General features: G+C 43.5%; 1 protein-coding gene and 1 long non-coding RNA gene across 5 annotated transcripts in view; one reads left to right on the forward strand and one right to left on the reverse strand.

Annotated features, from left to right (window-relative positions):
* The window catches only part of elf2a (E74-like factor 2a (ets domain transcription factor)), a 44,220-nt gene that overhangs the window by 9,158 nt on the left and 15,129 nt on the right, over positions 1–19,933 (reverse strand). For all 4 annotated transcript variants that reach the window (XM_086131620.1, XM_086131627.1, XM_086131601.1 and 1 more), the window contains 2 exons: positions 17,365–17,448; positions 3,735–4,050 (listed from right to left, as the gene is read on the reverse strand). In XM_086131620.1, coding sequence (XP_085987746.1) covers positions 3,735–4,050; positions 17,365–17,439 — 391 coding nt within the window. In that variant the 5' untranslated portion in view covers positions 17,440–17,448. The remainder of the gene's footprint in view (positions 1–3,734; positions 4,051–17,364; positions 17,449–19,933) is intronic.
* On the forward strand, positions 8,907–9,857 carry LOC147208236 (uncharacterized). The gene is made up of 3 exons (XR_015100279.1): positions 8,907–9,240; positions 9,674–9,730; positions 9,803–9,857. It is a non-coding gene; the product is annotated as an uncharacterized LOC147208236 (long non-coding RNA).

Below are 19,933 nucleotides of genomic sequence, written 5' to 3' on the forward strand. Positions count from 1 at the left end.
TCTAAGGGAGAGCCCGGACACCCTGCGGAGAAAACTCATTTCGGCCGCTTGTATCCGGGATCTCGTTCTTTCGGACACGACCCATAGCTCGTGACTATAGATGAGGGTTGGAACGTAGATCGACCGATAAATTGAGAGCTTCGCCCTTTGGCTCAGCTCCTTCTTTACCACAACAGACCGATACAACGTCTGCATCACAGCAGACGCTGCATCGATCCGCCTGTCGATCTCTCGCTCCCTCCCGCCCTCACTCGTGAACAAGACCCCAAGATATTTAAACTCCTCCACTTGGGGCAAGATCTCCTCCCCGACCCGGAGAGGGCACTCCACCCTTTTCCGACTGAGGAACATGGTTTCAGATTTGGAGGTGCTGATCTTCATCCCAACCGCTTCACACTCAGCTGCGAAACGCTCCAGTGAGAGTTGGAGAGCCCTGCTTGAAGTAGCCAACAGTACCACATCATCTGCAAAAAGCAGAGATGCAATACTGAGGCCAACAAAACGGACACCCTCAACGCTTCGGCTGCGCCGAGAAATTCTGTCCATAAAGGTGATGAACAGAATCGGCGACAAAGGGCAGCCTTGGTGGAGTCCAACCCTCACTGGAAACGATTCCGACTTATTGCCGGCAATGCGAACCAAACTCTGACATCGGCAGTTTAGGGACCGAACAGCCCGTATCAGGGGGCTTGGTACCCCATACTCCCAAAGCACCTCCCACAGAACTCCCCGAGGGACACGGTCAAACGCCTTCTCCAAGTCCACAAAACACATGTAGACTGGTTGGACGAGTTCCCACGTACCCTCAAGGACCCTGCTTAAGGGTGTAGAGCTGGTCCACAGTTCCACGACCGGGACGAAAACCACTCCGCTCCTCCTCAATCTGAGGCTAGACTTCCTGACAGACCCTCTTCTCTAGCACCCCTGAATAGATAGACCTTACCAGGGAGGCTGAGGAGTGTGATCCCTCTGTAGTTGGAACACACCCTCCGGTCCCCTTTTTTAAAAAGAGGGACCACCACCCTGGTCTGCCAATCCAGAGGCACTCTCCCCAATGACCACGCGATGTTGCAGAGGCGTGTCAACCAGGACAGCCCCACAACATCCAGAGCCTTGAGGAACTCCGGGCGGATCTCATCCACCCCTGGGGCCTTGCCACCGAGGAGCTTTTTAACCACATCGGTGACTTCAACCACAGAGATAGGAGAGCCCACCTCAGGGTCCTCAGACTCTGCTTCCTCCAAGGAAGGCGTGTTGGTGGAGTTGAGGAGGTCTTCGAAGTACTCTGCCCACCGGTTCACAACGTCCCAAGTCGAAGTCAGCAGCGCCCCATCCCCACTGTACACAGTGTTAGTGGTGCACTGCTTCCCCCTCCTGAGACGTCGGATGGTGGACCAGAATTTCCTCGAAGCCGTCCAGAAGTCGGCTTCCATGGCCTCACCGAACTCTTCCCATGCTCGGGTTTTTGCCTCTGTGACCACCGAAGCTGCGTTCCGCTTGGCCAGTCGATACCCGTCAGCTGCTTCTGGGGTCCCACAGGCCATAAAGGCCCGATCGGACTCCTTCTTCAGCTTGACGGCATCCCTTACTGCTGGTGTCCACCAGCGAGTACGGGGGTTGCCGCCACGACAGGCACCAACCACCTTACGTCCGCAACTCAGATTGGCCGCCTCAACAATCGAGCGGCCATTCGGACTCAATATCCCCTGCATCCCCCGGGACATGGGAAAAGCTCTGCCGGAGGTGGGAGTTGAAACTCTTTCTGACAGGGAATTCCGTCAGACGCTCCCAACAAACCCTCACAATACATTTGGGTCTGCCAGGACGGACCGGCATCTTCCCCCACCATCGGAGCCTACTCACCACCAGGTGGTGATTAGTTGACACCCGAGTGTCCAAAACATGCGGCCGCAAATCCGATGATACAACCACAAAGTCAATCATCGAACTGCGGCCGCAGGTGTCCTGGTGCCAAGTGCACATATGGACACCCTTATGTTTGAACAAGGTGTTCGTTATGGACAATCCGTGACGAGCACAGTAGTCCAATAACAAAACACCACTCGAATTCTGACGGCGGGGGCCGTTCCTCGCAATCACGCCCTTCCAGGTCTCACTGTCATTGCCCACGTGAGCATTGAAGTCCCCCAGCAGAACAAGGGAGTCCCCAGCCGGAATACTCTCCAGCACACTACCGCACTACGGTTCACTTACATTACGAAATGTCCTTCCATACTTATCTGTTATGTCCTTGTTTATAATGATACTAATGCAGCGTGTTATACCGGAGACAAATTCTTTGTGTGTTCTACATACTTGGCCAATAAAGATTATTCTGATTCTGAAGTGGCTACTGAACCTAGAGTGTTATAGAGTGTCATCAGCAGGTTGCAACAGAGATACCGAGAGACTGGAAGAGTCATTGAAAGATGTAGAAGTGGATGTCCTTTGGCCACATCCCATGCTGATGACTACTACATTGTGAACAACAAAATGACAAATGCTACTCCACTCAAGGCACGTTTAAGGGAGGTGAGAGGCACCCAAGTGTCACGTCAGACCATTCGAAACAGTTCACATTGGCGTGATCTGCGTGCTAGACGACCTGCAAGGGTGCCTGTCCACACCACCAGGAACAGGCATCATCGTGTTGCATGGGCTAGGGAGCATTTATGCTTGATGACGGACCAGTGAACCTCAGTGCTGTTTTCTGATGAAAGTCGATTCACGCTGAGCAGAAATGATGGCCGCCAACAATGTTGGAGAATTCAAGGAGACTGCTGTGCATCAGCCACTGTTGTCACCAGACGTGCTTTTGGTGGTGGCGATGTTACAGTGTGGGCAGGTGAGTCCAGTGGGTCAAGCACTGCCCTACATTTTGTGAATGGTCCAGTGACAAGCCCATACTACCTGAATAACATTATTAATCCAGTGATTGTGCCCCTTAATGAACATGGGCCTAATTTCATCTTCATGGATGACATTGCTCCAGCTCATCAAGGTTGACTCATCAGGGAGCTGCGGCTTTGCAGGCTAACAAAACTATCATCATACTACGGTATTTACAACCCACAAAAACTCTGGGATATTTGCCTTTCTGGTGAAATTTCAGAAAGAACCTAAAATGCACTACAACCTTTATAAGCGAAATTAATTTGACATTCTCTAAACTTTTGAACATACGAGGGCCAACTATTCAATGTTTCCTGTTCTTCAACAAGAAGTGTAAAATCAAAATTCACAACAGGTGTAAAATGTAAAATGCCTTTCAGTGACTCTTCCAGTCACACAGTATCTCTGATACAACCTGCTGATGACGCACTGTGACACTAAACTCGGTTAACTCAGCGGGCACTTCCCACTGAAAATTTCCTTAGCACAATGGTGAGGCACTGTATTGGCAGGTGTCATCTTTGTTTCATGTCAAACTGAGAAAAGCATGGAGAATAGGACTGTTTAAATTAGTTGTCCTGATCCATTCATGTAATTTTTAGCTGATGGGGGAAAAAAAGATCAGATTTTTCTTCTTTTAAATCCCCAAAGTGGCAAAAAAATCCTGATCTGCAAAGACATGACCAAATGGAATCGCAATAGCATTGTTTTATAAGGGTTACAATGTAGCATTTTGCGTTTGTGTGGTGGAGTCAACACCCCCCCCCTCCCCCAAATATAGTGTAGTGGACTTACAGTGTAATAACAAAAAGGATGATTTTGTAATTATTATATTGTCTCACCTGTCTCTGCCACTTCTGTGACAACCTCCTGCTCCTCAGCAACATCTTGCATCAGATAAGTCTCATCATCATACACCAACACCTGTGCAGAGTAACACTCCTCCACTTGGGCGCTGGCCACTTCCTCCACAATCACTGCAGGACAGCCATCCTCCTGCACTACCACACGTCCCATCTTCTGCACCTCTCCACCTCCTCCCACAATCACTGCCTCTACCGCCTGCTGAATTACTTCATCCTCCTCCGCCTCCTCACCTCCTCCCACAATCACAGCATCGACATCGTCCTCCTCTTCCTCGGCAGGCTGCTGCTCACACTGCAGTTTGGAGAGATGATTAAAAAAAAAAAAAAAGTAATGGTGACTTCAACAGTTGCTCATTTTTAGTCCGAACAGAAATACCTCAACAATTTTCGTGGGCCTCATTAGGACAAGATGCTTGTTTCAAAATGTTTTAAAAAATGGCACTATTTATGTTACCAAGTGCTCTGGCGATGTTCACACTGCAGGTCAATTCCAATTTGTACATGAAATGTGACCACCACAATTCAGATTTTTTTTTTTTTACTTCGACTCAGGCCTCTTTCGTATGTGGCTATAAATCAGATACATATCCGATGCATCTGCAATTTGAACTCTCAACCGTATACGTCCAACCTACAAGTTATCACAGGGCTGCCCAGCCTGTAAAGAGACTAAGCAGCTGTGTAGGGCCCCCAATCTGAATATTTATGCCATTCTTGATGGAAAACAGCAAAGATGTCTGTGTTATGTGTTGCTGGGAAGATTATCCATGACGGCACATGAAGGCGAACTTCTAAATAAACTTTAGCATACCAAATAATGCACGGAAAAACAAACAGGAAACATTTGGATGGAAACCCCATTGTTGGAATCACTCACCATTATGAATAGCTGCAGGCCCACATTTGGGGCCCCGACTGAGTGAATCGAGTAAGGGGTCACTTGTCAGCGACCACACCCCATTCGCTGATAATAGTTACACAAAATGTTGGCAGAAAATACATTTACAGCGCAAATAGAGAGGAGGTAGCAAGAGAAATTTACAATGATGTCAGAAAGCAAGGATGATAAAATTCTGAAAACCTAAACCAATCTTAGTCTGAGCAGTACAAAAATGGCCATCGCTTCAAGTATTGCAGTATTATATGCATGTGATTTTTGTTATTTGTTTTACTTTTCTACTGTTTGCTCTGTTCACATTCATCTTTTGCACTTTATACTTGAAAGACGGTTTTGGCCATATGTTTCCTCACGTTTCTACGACAATACATTTGTTTGTCGCTATACACAAGAATGTAAAATTCTTGAGCACTCAAATTTTACTTGACAGTGTGGGGGGGGGGGGGGGGAGACTTATAAGAACAAAAGCAGGTCTCTCCATCCTTAATTGTCCAAACAACCTTAATTGACGAATCATAAACACGTCTGCTGCACGCAGCAGGATCGCTGGCCTGTGTGTGTGTGTGTGTGTGCGTGTTGGTGCTCTGCTCAAGCGCAAAGGCCCACGTGGGGCAATTTATATATATACTGTATATATCAGTGGTCCTCAACTAGAAATGCTGTAGGTCCACTTTTTTTTTTTTAAATAAGACCAAGGTCCGGTCCCATGCACGGCGGCCATGGGGAGCAGGGCTATATGCCCATTTAGTATGGTCAAGCCAAGCTTATACAAATCAACACTCCTCACAACCAACCAATAATGGGGTGCATGAAAATAACAATTATTCACTTTGCCAGTCCACAGCAAATAATGAGAGGTATTGTGTTGAGGCACAGGAACTCTTTTATTTTGTTAAGTTGTGCCTGCTTAATAATAGAAATAGGCCTTTTAGGGAAATAAGACATTTTTACTTTAACTTTGTTCAACAGTAGTTGTCTTTTTTCCCTTAATTTAACAAAAACAAAACAAAATACTAATTTTACCAAAATAAATACTAAACATGAAAACAAAAATATCCTTTTCATTTGTACAATTCCCCTTTTCACATCCCCCCTGAAGTCACTGAAAAATATATCAGAAGAGGAGTTAAGAACCATTTTAAATACTGACACAAGGGAGCACAGGAATGTGCAGTGCTGTTCTTCCACTAAAGGTGAATGCAATGTCTGAGGCATGCAAATATTATTTGAGGAGGCCATTGTGATGTTCATTTACCATGTTGCGGTGTTCTGCTGTTAAACAGCTGCAAAGATCCCCGGGTAGACGGGAGCAGAACTGCACACAATCGAAACCTCCCGCGATTCGTCTTGTCTAATTGTCTGTGTGCGGCTCTCCTGGGCTGAAGATGTGAGCACACTGTGGCGTCGCGCATGCGTCTGTTTCCTGACACAATCATCCATTTTGAATGCGTGTGTATTGGGATCGACGCGTGCTCACGCTTTTGTATGGGCACACCTTAAGTTCAGAGGAGCCAATCAGCGCATCATTATCGCCGACATGCCCTGCTCAGCCAGCGTCTCCAGTTAGTCAAACATTATACACACAGTCGCGCTGCTGCGGTCCTCTGCAATACATCTGTTAGTGCACGCAAAGAATACAACGGATAATTTTAACAAGCGATCGCGGGAATGCTCAGATTATAGTCCAAAAATATAAAATGTATAACGTAAAAATAACTTTATAATTTATTATTTTATACAATTTGCCGAGGGTCCGGACAGAGGAGGTCGGCGGTCCGGTCGTGGATCGCGGTCCGCCAGGTGAGGAAGACTGGTATATATACTGTACAGACATACACATCTTTTATATATTGGTCACTACTTCGCGGATTTCCGTTTATCGCGAGTGGTTTTGGTCCCCATTAACCGCGATAAACGAGGGATTACTGTATTTATATTCTATTTTATTACAATTTGCTTTATTTGACTTTAAAACGTTTCGTGTGAGATTTGATACTTGATTACAAGTTTAAAATGGAGAAAAAAAAAAAAGGAAAAGCAGAACTCTCCACTCAGGTCCACTCACCCATTTTTATTATGCTTATATTTGTATTTTATAATTTATCTTTATTTATATACTTCTTGTTCTTCTAGTTCTCCCTTTCATAATATTGCTGGTGTAAATTGGGACTTTCTCCATTGTGAGACAAATAAAGGTTTTCTTATCTTATCTTATAACTGATCTTTCTTTTCATATTTTAAAATAAAGTTTGGTACCATCAACTGCACAGGTGTCAAAGTCAAGGCCTGGGGGCCAGATCTGGTCCGTCACATCATTTTATGTGGCCCGCGAAAAAAAAAAAGAGACCCAGAGGAAGACCCAGGACACGCTGGAGAGACTATGTCACCCAGCTGGCCTGGGAACGCCTCGGGATCCCCCGGGGAGAGCTGGAAGAAGTAGCTAGGGAGAGGGAAGTCTGGGCTTCCCTGCTAAAGCTGTTGCCCCCGCGACCTGGTAAAAGATGGATGGATGGATGGATGTTGCTGGGTTTTTTTGTGGGCGGGGAGGTCACTTCTAATGTACATAGGAAAGCATCTGGCTGATCGGTACAATACAGTGGAAACTCAGTTTATGAATTTATTATAATCAATTCAATACGTTCTGTGATTGTTTACGAACGGAAATATTTGAAAAGGAAATGTTCCCAACTGAAATAAATGGAAATATAGTTACAATAAGTGAAAACACATTTTATTATGAAGAAATAATTATAAATATCACTGTGTTCACAAACAAATCACTTGACAAGTTTTATCCATGGTGAATGTAAACACCGCTGTGTGATCATGCCGTGAAAGACAATACGTTTGCTTACAAGGACCCCAAAGTATTGCTAATAGTATCACCTGCGAGGTCTTGTACTGTGGCTGAACTTAGAAGAGGCTTGTTGCCTGGAACAAGGCTGCGAGCTAGCCTTGAAATAAAACCGATCTTGTCCACCAATCTATCTCCCTTCCTGAGAGGTGTGAAAAAGTGATCCTGGGTCCTCTTTTGCTGTGAGATGAGTTTCTACTCATTTTTATTTTACTTCGTATACAGTTAAAACACGCGGTTTGAAGGGTTTCATAGGCAATGTTCAATGTTTGACAATAAAATAAGACTGGAACATTGAAGGCATTTGTTGTTAATTATAAAAAAAAAAAAAAAAAAAATCAGCATCGGGCATCATTCAATTTCTACATCTCAATAAAATTTTGTTTTTGTGACGTTTCCCTTTTAATTATTAAACTGCTAAAAGGCTGCACGAGGGCTAGGCGATAATTCACCATCAATATGTATCATGATAGATTGATATCAAAATGCGTTTGAGAAAATGTTTGCTTGAAAAAAATAAAAAATAAAATCAGAAAGCAAACCACGGCGTCTACAGCATTGTAGGCAACGCGCAGCTGACTCCTAACACGAAGAAATTAAACCAACCAAGAAGCATCCAAACCAACAAAGAAGCAGCAGCATACTCACGTAGAACAAGACAGTGCCGTAACTTTGTTCAAATAAATGAGCAGTCAACTCAGTACAACTCCTGCATACTAACCCGATTAAACACTTCCGAATGGAGATGGGGTTTCCAAGTAAAGGAGGTCCCTGTCTTTGACATGCTCGCACCAGTGTGAGCTATGCCATCGAAGTTGTTCGAAGAAAATGCTAACCCAATGCGAACGCATGCCCTGCAAGAGGGTATTAGTCCGCTACACTTACATTGTGTGAACATTCAATGAAGGTTAATGTAACTATTAACTCATTTACACCCTTTGACGTATAAATACGTCAATTAGCGCATAGCCGTACCCTCCACGTATTAATACGTCAATCACGTGTTTTCATGGGGGAGGGTGCAAGAGAGTCCGATGCAACTTCTCACTACAGGATTAGGCTTGACGGCAATGTTAAATAGCAAAAAAATGGCCATCGGGTGGCAGTGGTGCAAAAATCAACCAGGATCACGCCGCAGAAGTAGTAGAAAGGGCGTACAGTGAAGGAGGGGCGAAAGTGGATAGTGGATTGGAACATTAGCAAAGAGCAACGATGGAGAAAAGGAAATAACTAAAAATGTTTTTTTTTCCGGTATAAAAGCGTCCTCGAAACAAAACAACAAAGGAGATGGTGTTTGTGTGGAAGAGAAAATGACGCTTCGGTCACTAATCGAAAGCGGCACCCGTCAAACGAACGTCGACCTGCACAAACATGGCGTGCTACACGCGGCCCGCATAGCTCACGCCGAGTTTCGAGTTCATCTGATGAAGATGAACTTGCTCCACGTCAGCGATCATCGCTTGGCAGAGCATTTTGTGCCTCCCGATGCCCCACATCGCCCACAAATCGTCTCCCCGGCGACTTCCAGCGATGACGGCAAAGAGGCTGCATTGCTTCGCATGGCCGACGCCGGGCACACGTCAGCGATTCGTTGGAATCGTCTCGTAAAGACGACGGCGAAAACGATGAATTGGAGAGCAATTTGGATCCCGATATGTCGGACGAATATGTGCCTTCGGACATAACGGAAAGCAGCTGAGAGTCCTCGCCAGAGCCGCTGGAACGAGGAGGTAACTGCTGACTAGCTTGCAAGTTCCCATTCAAAACATCATCACTTCTTATGCCTCCTCAGTCACTTTTATGTACCGCTACATTCCCCGCTATACTATAAATTTGTCAGTAACACTAATCATTTATGTACGGTTGATGCGTCTCGTAGATGTGGATGAAAATATGCGCTGACTTGCATGTCGCCATAGGTTTAAAAAAAAAAACAGGACACATTTGGTCTGCTCAGGTCTGCTAAAACCACTAGTGTTAAATTCATATTCCATTTCATTTCAAATTGGATGCTGAGCAACGTGGAATGAATGGTGTAAATAGCAGTGTGCGAGCATGTATGTGTGTGTGTGTGAGAGATGTTGAAATATAAGTGGAAAGCAACAATAAAAAAAAATAGAAAAATAAAAGTGTGGTAATTGTACATACTGCTATACATTACAGATTGTCCGACCAGAAGCCAAAAGATGACGACTCCTCGCTTTGGTGGTGGAAAGAAAGGTAAATAAAATGATTGTACCTCACTCTGCAGCAAGATATATTTGCAACTTTTTATGTTTCTATAATTTATAGGTCGTGCATCTGGACGTGGTGGGATGAATCGATGTGGTGACAAACTGGATGGAAGCAGGTATTTGAGCTGCCACAAAAGCAAAAAATAGTGTAAAACTTGAAATGATGCTTGAAATGCATGCTTTTACAAAAAGCTCATTTTCTCTGGATTTCTGCAGAAAATCGGCATTTTCCATCAAACTTAGCAGTTTTCTAATGCTGATTGCCAACGAACGGAGAAAGCTAGAAACAAACTTTTTTTTTCTGCTGAAAGAAGAGAGTCTCACCTTTCTTTTGACAGGTTGCATGTATATATAGCCATAGAACAGAAAATTCTGTGGGCCTTGCAAATCAGTCAAAATTCAGTAAAATGTGAGGGATTGGGGGGGTTGCTCCAGTGAAAAGGGGTGGTATTCAATGAGTTAAACTACTTTTTGGTACCGTTAAAATGACGCCACGGAAACGACACGCTACCGGTAACGATTGTTACCGTGAAATCCTCAGGCTTGCTGTAGTTTTTTTTGTTTATTTGTTTTGACTGAGAAATTTCCTTGCGTCCCAAAAACGCACATTTGGAATTGTGCGTCCCGTGGGAAAATTAGGCGTCTAACGAGATGGCTGAATCTCTAAACATTCTCTGAGTACTACTATTATTACCACTACCACTAATCCTACATTAATTAATACCTTCAACTTCACAATAATAATAAATAATTAAATCAACCATGATTTTAAACTATGTATTATCAATATTCATTATTCCAAACATGAGAAAGCATTCAGCAAACAACTGGAATCGAGCAAAAGGACTCCAAATCCCAAGGGCCAAACCCGGAAGTGAAGTGCCGGCATTATTGACTCCAGCTGTAACGCAAATTACTTGGTTCAAACAAACATTCTAGTCCAGCCTTCCTCAACTGGCGGACCGCGATCCACGACCGGACCGCCGACCTTCTCTGTCCGGACCCTCGGCAATTTTTTATAAAATAATAAATTATAAAGTGATTTTTACGTTATACATTTTATATTTTTGGACTATAATCTGCGCATTACCGCGATCGCTTGTTAAAATTATCCGTTGTATTCTTTGCGTGCACGAACAGATATATTGCAGAGGACCGCAGCAGCGCGACTGTGTGTGTATAATGTTTGACTAACTGGAGACGCTGGCTGAGCAGGGCATGTCGGCGATAACGATGCGCTGATTGGCTCCTCTGAACTTAAGGTGTGCCCATACATAAGTGTCAGCATATATGATGCGCTGATTGGCTCCTCTGAACTTAAGGTGTGCCCATACATAAGCGTCAGCACGCGTCGATCCCAATACACACGCATTCAAAATGGATGATTGTGTCAGGAAACAGACGCATGCGCGACGCCACAGTGTGCTCACATCTTCAGCCCAGGAGAGCCGCACACAGACAATTAGACAAGACGAATCGCGGGAGGTTTCGATTGTGTGCAGTTCTGCTCCCGTCTACCCGGGGATCTTTGCAGCTGTTTAACAGCAGAACACCGCAAATGGTAAATGAACATCACAATGGCCTCCTCAAATAATATTTCCATGCCTCAGACATTGCATTCACCTTTAGTGGAAGAACAGCACTGCACATTCCTGTGCTCCCTTGTGTCAGTATTTAAAATGGTTCTTAACTCCTCTTCTGATATATTTTTCAGTGATTTCAGAGGGGATGTGAAAAGGGGAATTGTACAAATGAAAAGGATATTTTTGTTTTCATGTTTAGTATTTATTTTGGTAAAATTAGTATTTTGTTTTGTTTTTGTTAAATTAAGGGAAAAAAGACAACTACTGTTGAACAAAGTTAAAGTAAAAATGTCTTATTTCCCTAAAAGGGCTATTTCTATTATTAAGCAGGCACAACTTAACAAAATAAAAGAGTTCCTGTGCCTAAACACAATACCTCTCATTATTTGCTGTGTACTGGCAAAGTGAATAATTGTTATTTTCATGCACCCCATTATTGGTTGGTTGTGAGGAGTGTTGATTTGTATAAGCTTGGTTTGACCATGCTAAATGGGTATATAGCCCTGCTCCCCATGACCGCCGTGCATGGGACCGGACCTTGGTCTTATTAAAAAAAAAAAGTGGACCTACAGCATTTCTAGTTGAGGACCACTGTTCTAGTGCGACCGCACAAACGTGAGGACTGTGCAAAAATAACTAAATAAAAGACACCACTGTTACAGAAAGGCTTTACACGCTATTTAAACTGCCGATCGCGAACGGAATGAACCGTAATTGAAACAAACTGTGATGCCGCTCTTTACACGTTGTACTGACTGTCAGTGACAGCCCCGCCCCTCTTAAAGCGCCAGATAAAGTTATCAACGTGGGTTTCCCTGGATGGATTTTGTTTGATTTCTTTATGATTTTTGCGGTCCTCTGGCCCACTTAATACCAGTGGACGAAGGATTAGAGGCTCTTATCCCTCATTGTGTCCGAGGACCGGCAAACCGAGGCCAAGGCCAGGACTTGAGTCCGAGGCCAAGGCCAAGGACCAAGGACTTGACTCAGAGGCCAAGGCCGAGGACCAAGGACCGCCCTTCGGTCCTCGAGCCGGTCCTTGGCCTCGAAGACTGGCTCGAGAAACACATCACTGGTCCATAACAAAGTATTGAGATGAACTTTTGGTATTGACCAAATACTGATTTTCCACCATGATTTGCAAATAAATTCTTTAAAAATCAAACAATGTAATTTTCTAAGTTTTTTTCCCACATTCTGTCTTTCATGGTCGAGCTTTACCCATGTTGACAATTACAGGCCTCTCTAATCTTTTCAAGTAGGAGAACTTGCACAATTGGTGGTTGACTAAATACTTATTTGCCCCACTGTATTTGTTATATATTTTGATGCATTTTTATTAGTGCTGTCAAACGATTAAAATATTTAATCGTGATTAAAAACTGTCATAATTAATCGTGATTACGCACATTTTTTATCGTTTCTAAATTTCCTGTCATATTTTTTTGTCCTATTTTTTCCAGTTTTAATGCTCTCATCAAAATGTAATCGTGGATCAGTTTTCGATGTGCAAAATGCAAATATTTACTGAAACAACAATTTTGATTTAGAATTTTACATCAACATTTTTCACTTGGAGCAGTTATTCACACAATATGACTGTCCATCAACAACAGTGAAAAAAATTATTTTGTCACAGCTCCTTTAACAGCTCTTTTTAGAGAATCAAAAAATAGCAATATAAAATTATAAAGTGCACATCTAAGGTAAACTAATACTCAGCCTATAGTGGATTTAAGCCATGGTTGCATATTTCATTTTTCTCAAGTTTGCTTTCAGCAGTCGACTACCGGGCCGCCCTACCTACCGGGTAGGGCGGCCCGGTAGTCCAGTGGTTAGCACGTCAATTTCACAGTGCAGAGGTACCGGGTTCAATTCCAGCTCCAGCCCCCTTTGTGGAGTTTGCATGTTCTCCCCGGGCCTGCCTGGGTTTTCTCTGGGTATCCAGTTTCCTCCCACATTCCAAAGACATGCATGGCAGGCTGATTGAACACTCTAAATTGTCACATGAGTGTGGGCGTGCATGGCTGTTTGTCTCTGTGTGCCCTGCGATTGGCTGGCAACCAATTCGGGGTGTCCCCCGCCTGCTGCCCGAAGACAGCTGGGATAGGCTCCGGCACCCCCCGCGACCCTAGTGAGAATAAAGCGGTTCGGAAGATGAATGAATGAACATACAGGTAACTTTGGTCTTGTCAGTGGAACCATCTGGCAACTTTTCAAAAGTAAACTTCCTATTCATAAACTCTTGAAGCTGGCAAAACAGACATGGGTGTCTGTGCAGCGTGATTGTTGTTTTGTTTCCGGTTTATTTATAAATAATTTATATATTTATATTCCCCCCGCCCTTTAGGACAGTACAAGTCCTAAAAGTGATTATGAAGAAAACTGAACTGTACTGTATATATATATTATATATAATTTAAAAAATCCGCGTCTCACCCCTCGGGTGGTGTCCGTCCCTCATTCAGCACGTTAAGACCCGAAAGCTCCTAACCATGCATGGAGGTTCCATCCCGAATCCAGCACCCTGAGACTGTACGCAAGCCGAAAGGAGGAGGCTGGGGACGAGTGAGTGTGAGAGCCACTGTCCAGGATGAAACATCCAAGCTCCATGAATACATCAAGGAGAAGGCTCCAACGGATGACGTACTCAGAGAATGTCTCAGACAATGGGGAACAGAGGATGAGGCGCTGGAAGAGGGACCATCATGGGAGGACAAGCCCCTACACGGGATGTACCACCAGACCATAACTGAAGTGGCTGATCTCAAGAAGTCCTATCAGTGGCTAGAGAGGGCTGGCCTGAAGGACAGCACAGAGGCACTCATCCTGGCTGCTCAGGAGCAGGCCCTGAGCACCAGAGCCATTGAGGTCCAGATATACCACACCAGACAAGACCCAAGGTGTAGGTTGTGCAAAGAGGCACCTGAGACGATCCAACACATAACTGCAGGGTGTAAGATGCTGGCAGGGAAAGCCTACATGGAACGCCATAACCAGGTGGCTGGCATAGTCTACCGAAACATCTGTGCGGAGTATTGACTGGAAACCCCAAGGTCAAAATGGGAAACACCTCCGAAGGTGGTGGAGAATGATAGAGCGGAGATCCTGTGGGACTTCCAGATAAAAGACTGACAAGATGGTAATGGCGAACCAACCGGACATCATGATCATACATAAAGGGCAGAGGAAAGGTGTTGTAGCGGATGTAGCGGTCCCAAGTGATGGAAACATCAGAAAGAAGGAACATGAGAAACTAATGAAAAAATACCAAGGGCTCAGAGAGGAGCTGGAGAGAGCCTGGAAGGTAAAGGTGACAGTCGTGCCTGTGATGGTCGGAGCACTCGGGGCAGTGACCCCCAAACTAGATGAGTGGTTGCAACAGATCCCGGGAACAACATCGGACATCTCAGTCCAGAAATGTGCAGTGCTGGGAACAGCAAGGATACTGCGCAGAACCCTCAAGCTTCCTGGCCTCTGGTAGAGGACCCGAGCTGGATGAGGGACAGACACCACCCGAGGGGTAAGACGAAGATTTTTTTAATATATCACACACAATTAGAGCTTTGAATTAGTCAAAAAGTGGTGACAAAATTATTTTCAATAAATGCCAATTTTTTGGACAATAGCAGTTTACACAAAAACCTCGCACAACGCATGTCAAGTGTACGTAATGTGAACGTGAACTTGAAGTGTGATAACTCCGTCATTTATGAATTTATTTTGACTTCCAACCACTCAAAATGTTCGGTGGCATCAGACCTATCCATACACATATAGTTTTTCGTTTATTTATCCCTCCCCCCACCTCTTAGGACAGTACAATGATAACAAAAATTTAATTAACTGTATATATATATATATATATATATATATATATACAGTTAATTAAATTTTATATATATATATGTATATACACATATAATTTCTATATTTTATATGGCCTAATTAGAGCTTTGAATTCGTCAAAAAGTGGTTAAAAAATTTTTTCAATTCATGCCAATTTTTTTGACAATCGCAGTGTCCCCACTGGGCGGTCAACGGCACTTGTCGAGTCCGCCCAGGAGGCGCTTCGGGGCGGGTTGCCCGGACGAAAATTCGGCCTCTTCGGGCCGGCACTCCGCAATTTACGAATTTTTCAAAGTCCTCCTACGGGCAATCGACTCCACTTGCAGAGGTCGCCCGAGAAGCACTTCAGGCAGGCAGATCGCGCGAAACCTCGGCCTCTTAAGCCGGCCACGTTTCTCTTTTCAACTCCGCAACTACCGACTGATCCGCAGCCAAGACCCGATTTTGGCGTGCCCCCGCCGGCACCGGCCAAGCGCCAGCGCTCGGGCGGACGGCTACTCCGGCCCACGGGTCGACCCCAACGACGCGAGGGGCTACGCACGCGTCTGTGCATCCGCATCCCCGGTGCACATGAACCGATCGCCGGCGAGGCCGAGCCGACCACCCACGCTTCGACATGAACGCCCCCCATGGCGACCGCGTTGCTGTGCAGAAGCTCCTGCAATTCGGTACCGGCATCAACGCACCCAAAACTTCTGCAAAGCTTCCTAATGTGTGTAAATAAGATAAGATGCAGTCGGTTTATTACTGACTTAGCAGTAGCCCGCCGCACACACGTCGAACGAGGCCTCAAAAGCTAACAACATTTGGGGCAGCATACATCCTGTGACGTGCTTTCAAAGTCAAAGCATAACAGCTATTATCACAAAAGCCATGCAAAAGAAGTGCCGCACATGAACCTTGATGTTGCAAAATCAAGTGTCGTGAACTCGGAACTTGCGTGTGTGCTCCGGCCTCTTCGGCAGAAGCTCCTCACTTTCAAAATTGTTTTGCATTGCTGTGCATATGCGCCTGCAATTCGGTACCGGCATCAACGCACCCGAAACTTCTGCAAAGCTTCGTAATGTGAGTAAATAAGATCCAGTTGGTTTCGAGCAAGCAACGATTTATGGTAAAGACTTAGCTCTTGCAGGCTCCCTATCACTAGGCCTCAAAGCTAACGACACTTGGGCCAGCATACATACTGATGTGTTCTTTCAAAGTAAAAGCATTCAGCTATTAGCAGAAGTTAACAAAATAAAAGAGAAACCTGCCGGCGAAATTTTTTTTTCATTACTTTTGCAGAAAAATGCTTTAGAATTGTCGCGCGCGTGCGTGCGCATCCACGCGTGCGGTGAGTGCAACACGGTGTCCAATATCAGCAATCAACTTCAAACTTGATTGAAGCTTCAAAGGACTGCGGTCAGTGGCTTGCAGGCAAAATTATTCGTTGGGCTTTGGCGCCATCAGCTGGTGTAAAGGTGTCAAGACCCAAACAAAAAAATTTACTTCGCATACAATAGGCTCCACGGCACTGAAGAGAAAAATACCAAAATCCCGGGAAATGCATTGAAATACACCAGGTTTATGATTGATCAAAGATTATGATTTATAATGGATGTCTATACGTCCAGGTAATGTACATCGCTCATTTTGTAGATCCTATTTGGTTTGCTCCCAAATGCAATAACATAAATCACACCACAATGCCATTTTGAGCATCTACATGGTTTGACAACCTGTGGGAAATTTGAGCTCCCTAGTGTTTACTTTTCAATGCTCTCTCTTTGATAGAGCATACACAACGCGTGAAAAATGTACACAAAATGTACCTGCAGGACACGGGGTCACGTTAAAATTGATTTAAATTTATGCCGATAACAACGCGCTGAACTGACAGCACTAATTTTTATGCTTTCGGAAACATTTATGTCTGAATTTTGGGGGGGCTTGGAAGGAATTTCTTCCAGAACCAATCAATTTCATAAGTAAAGGTACCACTGTACTTTCAATGTGGAGGATTATATTGAAATTCCAACTAAGTCAACCAGTGTCATCGCACCAATTGTGTTGTGTTTTGGATTTTCTCTCACTATACTGGAACAAACTTCAAAAACAACCGATTGAGCTGAATTGTGTTATTCTGCCATCAATTCACAATGATACATTTTCCCACCACCGTAAGTGAATCGCAACACAGCAGTCATACTTGTTGAGGCTCCTCCACCATCGTGACATACTCCACTATATTCCCTCCTCCGTCGGACACCACCACAGAGGTCATCACTCATTCCTGGGAAAACAGGAGAAGTTGCCCAAGTTCAAGCAATGAAAACCACAACTCCAAGGATGAAGCATTTTCAATCAAGACCTTTCTAATTTTATATTGGGTCTTGTTTGGAGACAAGTCAAGATGTAGGTGACATGAAGGCCTACGTACCCTCAATATCTGTTTCTGAATTGAAAAAAATGTAAACAGGTATCTGTCGGTTACTTCTATTGTTTAACACAGCATTGTCATCTTCTTAAAATAATGGCCTAAATCATTATTTTAGGAAAGTGACAAAAAGTAATGCATGACTGTCAGTCTGTTAAAATCAACACACATGGACAAAAATGGTGATGCCCCTTTGTTAATGAATGAAGAAATAAGAAGAAATATTAATTTTATGAAAATTAACGAATAACAATCATAGTTTTGAAATTGTGGTTCAACAGAATTCAAATGTAACATAAATAAATACTGAACAAAATGAATGTACCATAGATTTTTTTTAAATGTCAAAATTAGAGGACACACCTTGATTGAACATGTTCCTGTGGTGAAATTATTTTCAATCTTTTCGAGGAATTTTTGTACAGGTCTGTTTCATGACTTTTTTTTGTCCTACTGTTAAACCACAATTCAAAAGTAATATCTGATTTAAATAATGTTGCTTTTCATTAAATGTTCTGTATACTTTTTACTATGTGATTTTTTTTCTTTCACGATTGTTATTTTTCTTTCATTAGAGGGTTGCCAACAATTTTGTCCACGTGTAAAAGCACGTGTTTACATGGAGGTATGGGTACATATATGTAGATACCACTGGCATCGGTTTGGAATCCTTGTCCCAACCAAAATCATCATTTTTCAAGACACCAAAAAAAAACCAGCATATTGCTCATCCATTATCATTTCAACTTCAAAGAGAGCAAGCCATTTTCAACACTTTAGATTGGTCAATAATTTTATAAGATAAGAAAACCTTTATTAGTCTCGCAATGGAGAAATTCCTGATTAACAGCAGTAACGTTATGAAAGGAAGAAGTAGAACAACAAAATATAGGAGCTGCTGGAAAGGCGGCCACTCACACGGCGCCATTTTGAAGTCAAAATAACAAAAATAACACAACACATAGGACACAGACAGTCGTGCAATCTTCACCACTTTTCTGCATTCACTTTGTTGTCTGAAGCAGTTCTAGATGAATATATATATATATATATATATATATGGTATATATACAGTCAAACCTTGGTTTTCGAACGTCTCAGTTCTTGGCCAATTCGGTTTTCGAACGAAAATTTAGAGTTTTTTATGCCTCGGAGGATGAACAAATTTCGGTTCTCGAACTGAGCGCACTTGAATGTGTCACTTCACTCCTCTCGGCTTCGCTTCCTCGTGTAGCAGACGAGTTTGTATTGTTCAATAAAGATTTTTTAAAAAAGCAGACGTGTTTGATGAGACGCTTCTGTTAGGGGGAGTGAAACCCCCCTCTTTTCGGAATGGTTTGCCCCAGCAGCACGGGGTAAGTGCGTGCGTTTGTTGTATGGCGGCTGTTTTCAATACAGCGGCACATAATGAACACTCTGGTGTCCGGTGTCTCATTATTATGCAAGAATCACACAGAAACAGCTTCCTCGTGTAGCGTCCATTGTGAGCAGACGAGTTTGTATTGTTCAATAAAGATTTAAAAAAAGAAAAGCAGACATGTTTGGTGAGACGCTTCCTCGTGTAGCGTCCATTGTGAGCAGACGAGTTTGTATTGTTCAATAAAGATTTTTTTTTTTTTTTAAAGCAGACGTGTTTGGTGAGAACATCATCATCGGACTGTTATTTTTGCATCGTGTATCAGCCCCTAATCATGGCACCAAAGAAAGCAAGTGGAAGTGGTAAATGTAATGATGGTCAGCAGACAAGGTTCAAGTTTTATGTGACTTTTAATAACAATGTGGCAGAGCACTCAAACATGCAGTGTGCTCACTCTAACAGTTACTTCCTGGAACTCCCCCTTATAGGCGGGACATGTCGATTAACTGGAGTATGACGTACACAGTGCAAACTTTCATAAAGCACTACTCATATAATAATAGCCTACTATGTGACAGTAAAATAGTGCGCAAAACTATAGAATTTAAGAAAGATTGATCGCGAAATATGAGTCAGGTGTGCGTGTGTCTGTGTTGGCTAAGGAGTTCGGGATGCCGAAATCCACCATCAGCAGCATCCTAAAAACGAAAGACCATCTGCCCGATGACAGCTGTGATAGGCGCACGCCCCACGACAGAAAGAGAGAGAGAGAAATGTTCCTTCAATTTTTATGTTACTATGTTAATGTTAAAATTGGTGAAAATAAAACATATTAGTTTGTTTGTACAGTATTTTACATATTACCTGCTCTCTTATTACATGTGTACAGTTTATGGTGTGAAATTGTAAAAAAAAAAAAAAAAAAGAAATTGTGGTTTAAAAAGTTGTTTTCTTGACTTGGAACGGATTGAAAAATTTTACATT

The sequence above is a fragment of the Hippocampus guttulatus genome, chromosome 2, assembly GCF_054856545.1.
Source record: "Hippocampus guttulatus isolate MCC_2025c chromosome 2, RoL_Hgut_1.0, whole genome shotgun sequence".
Taxonomy (NCBI): Eukaryota; Metazoa; Chordata; class Actinopteri; order Syngnathiformes; family Syngnathidae; genus Hippocampus; species Hippocampus guttulatus.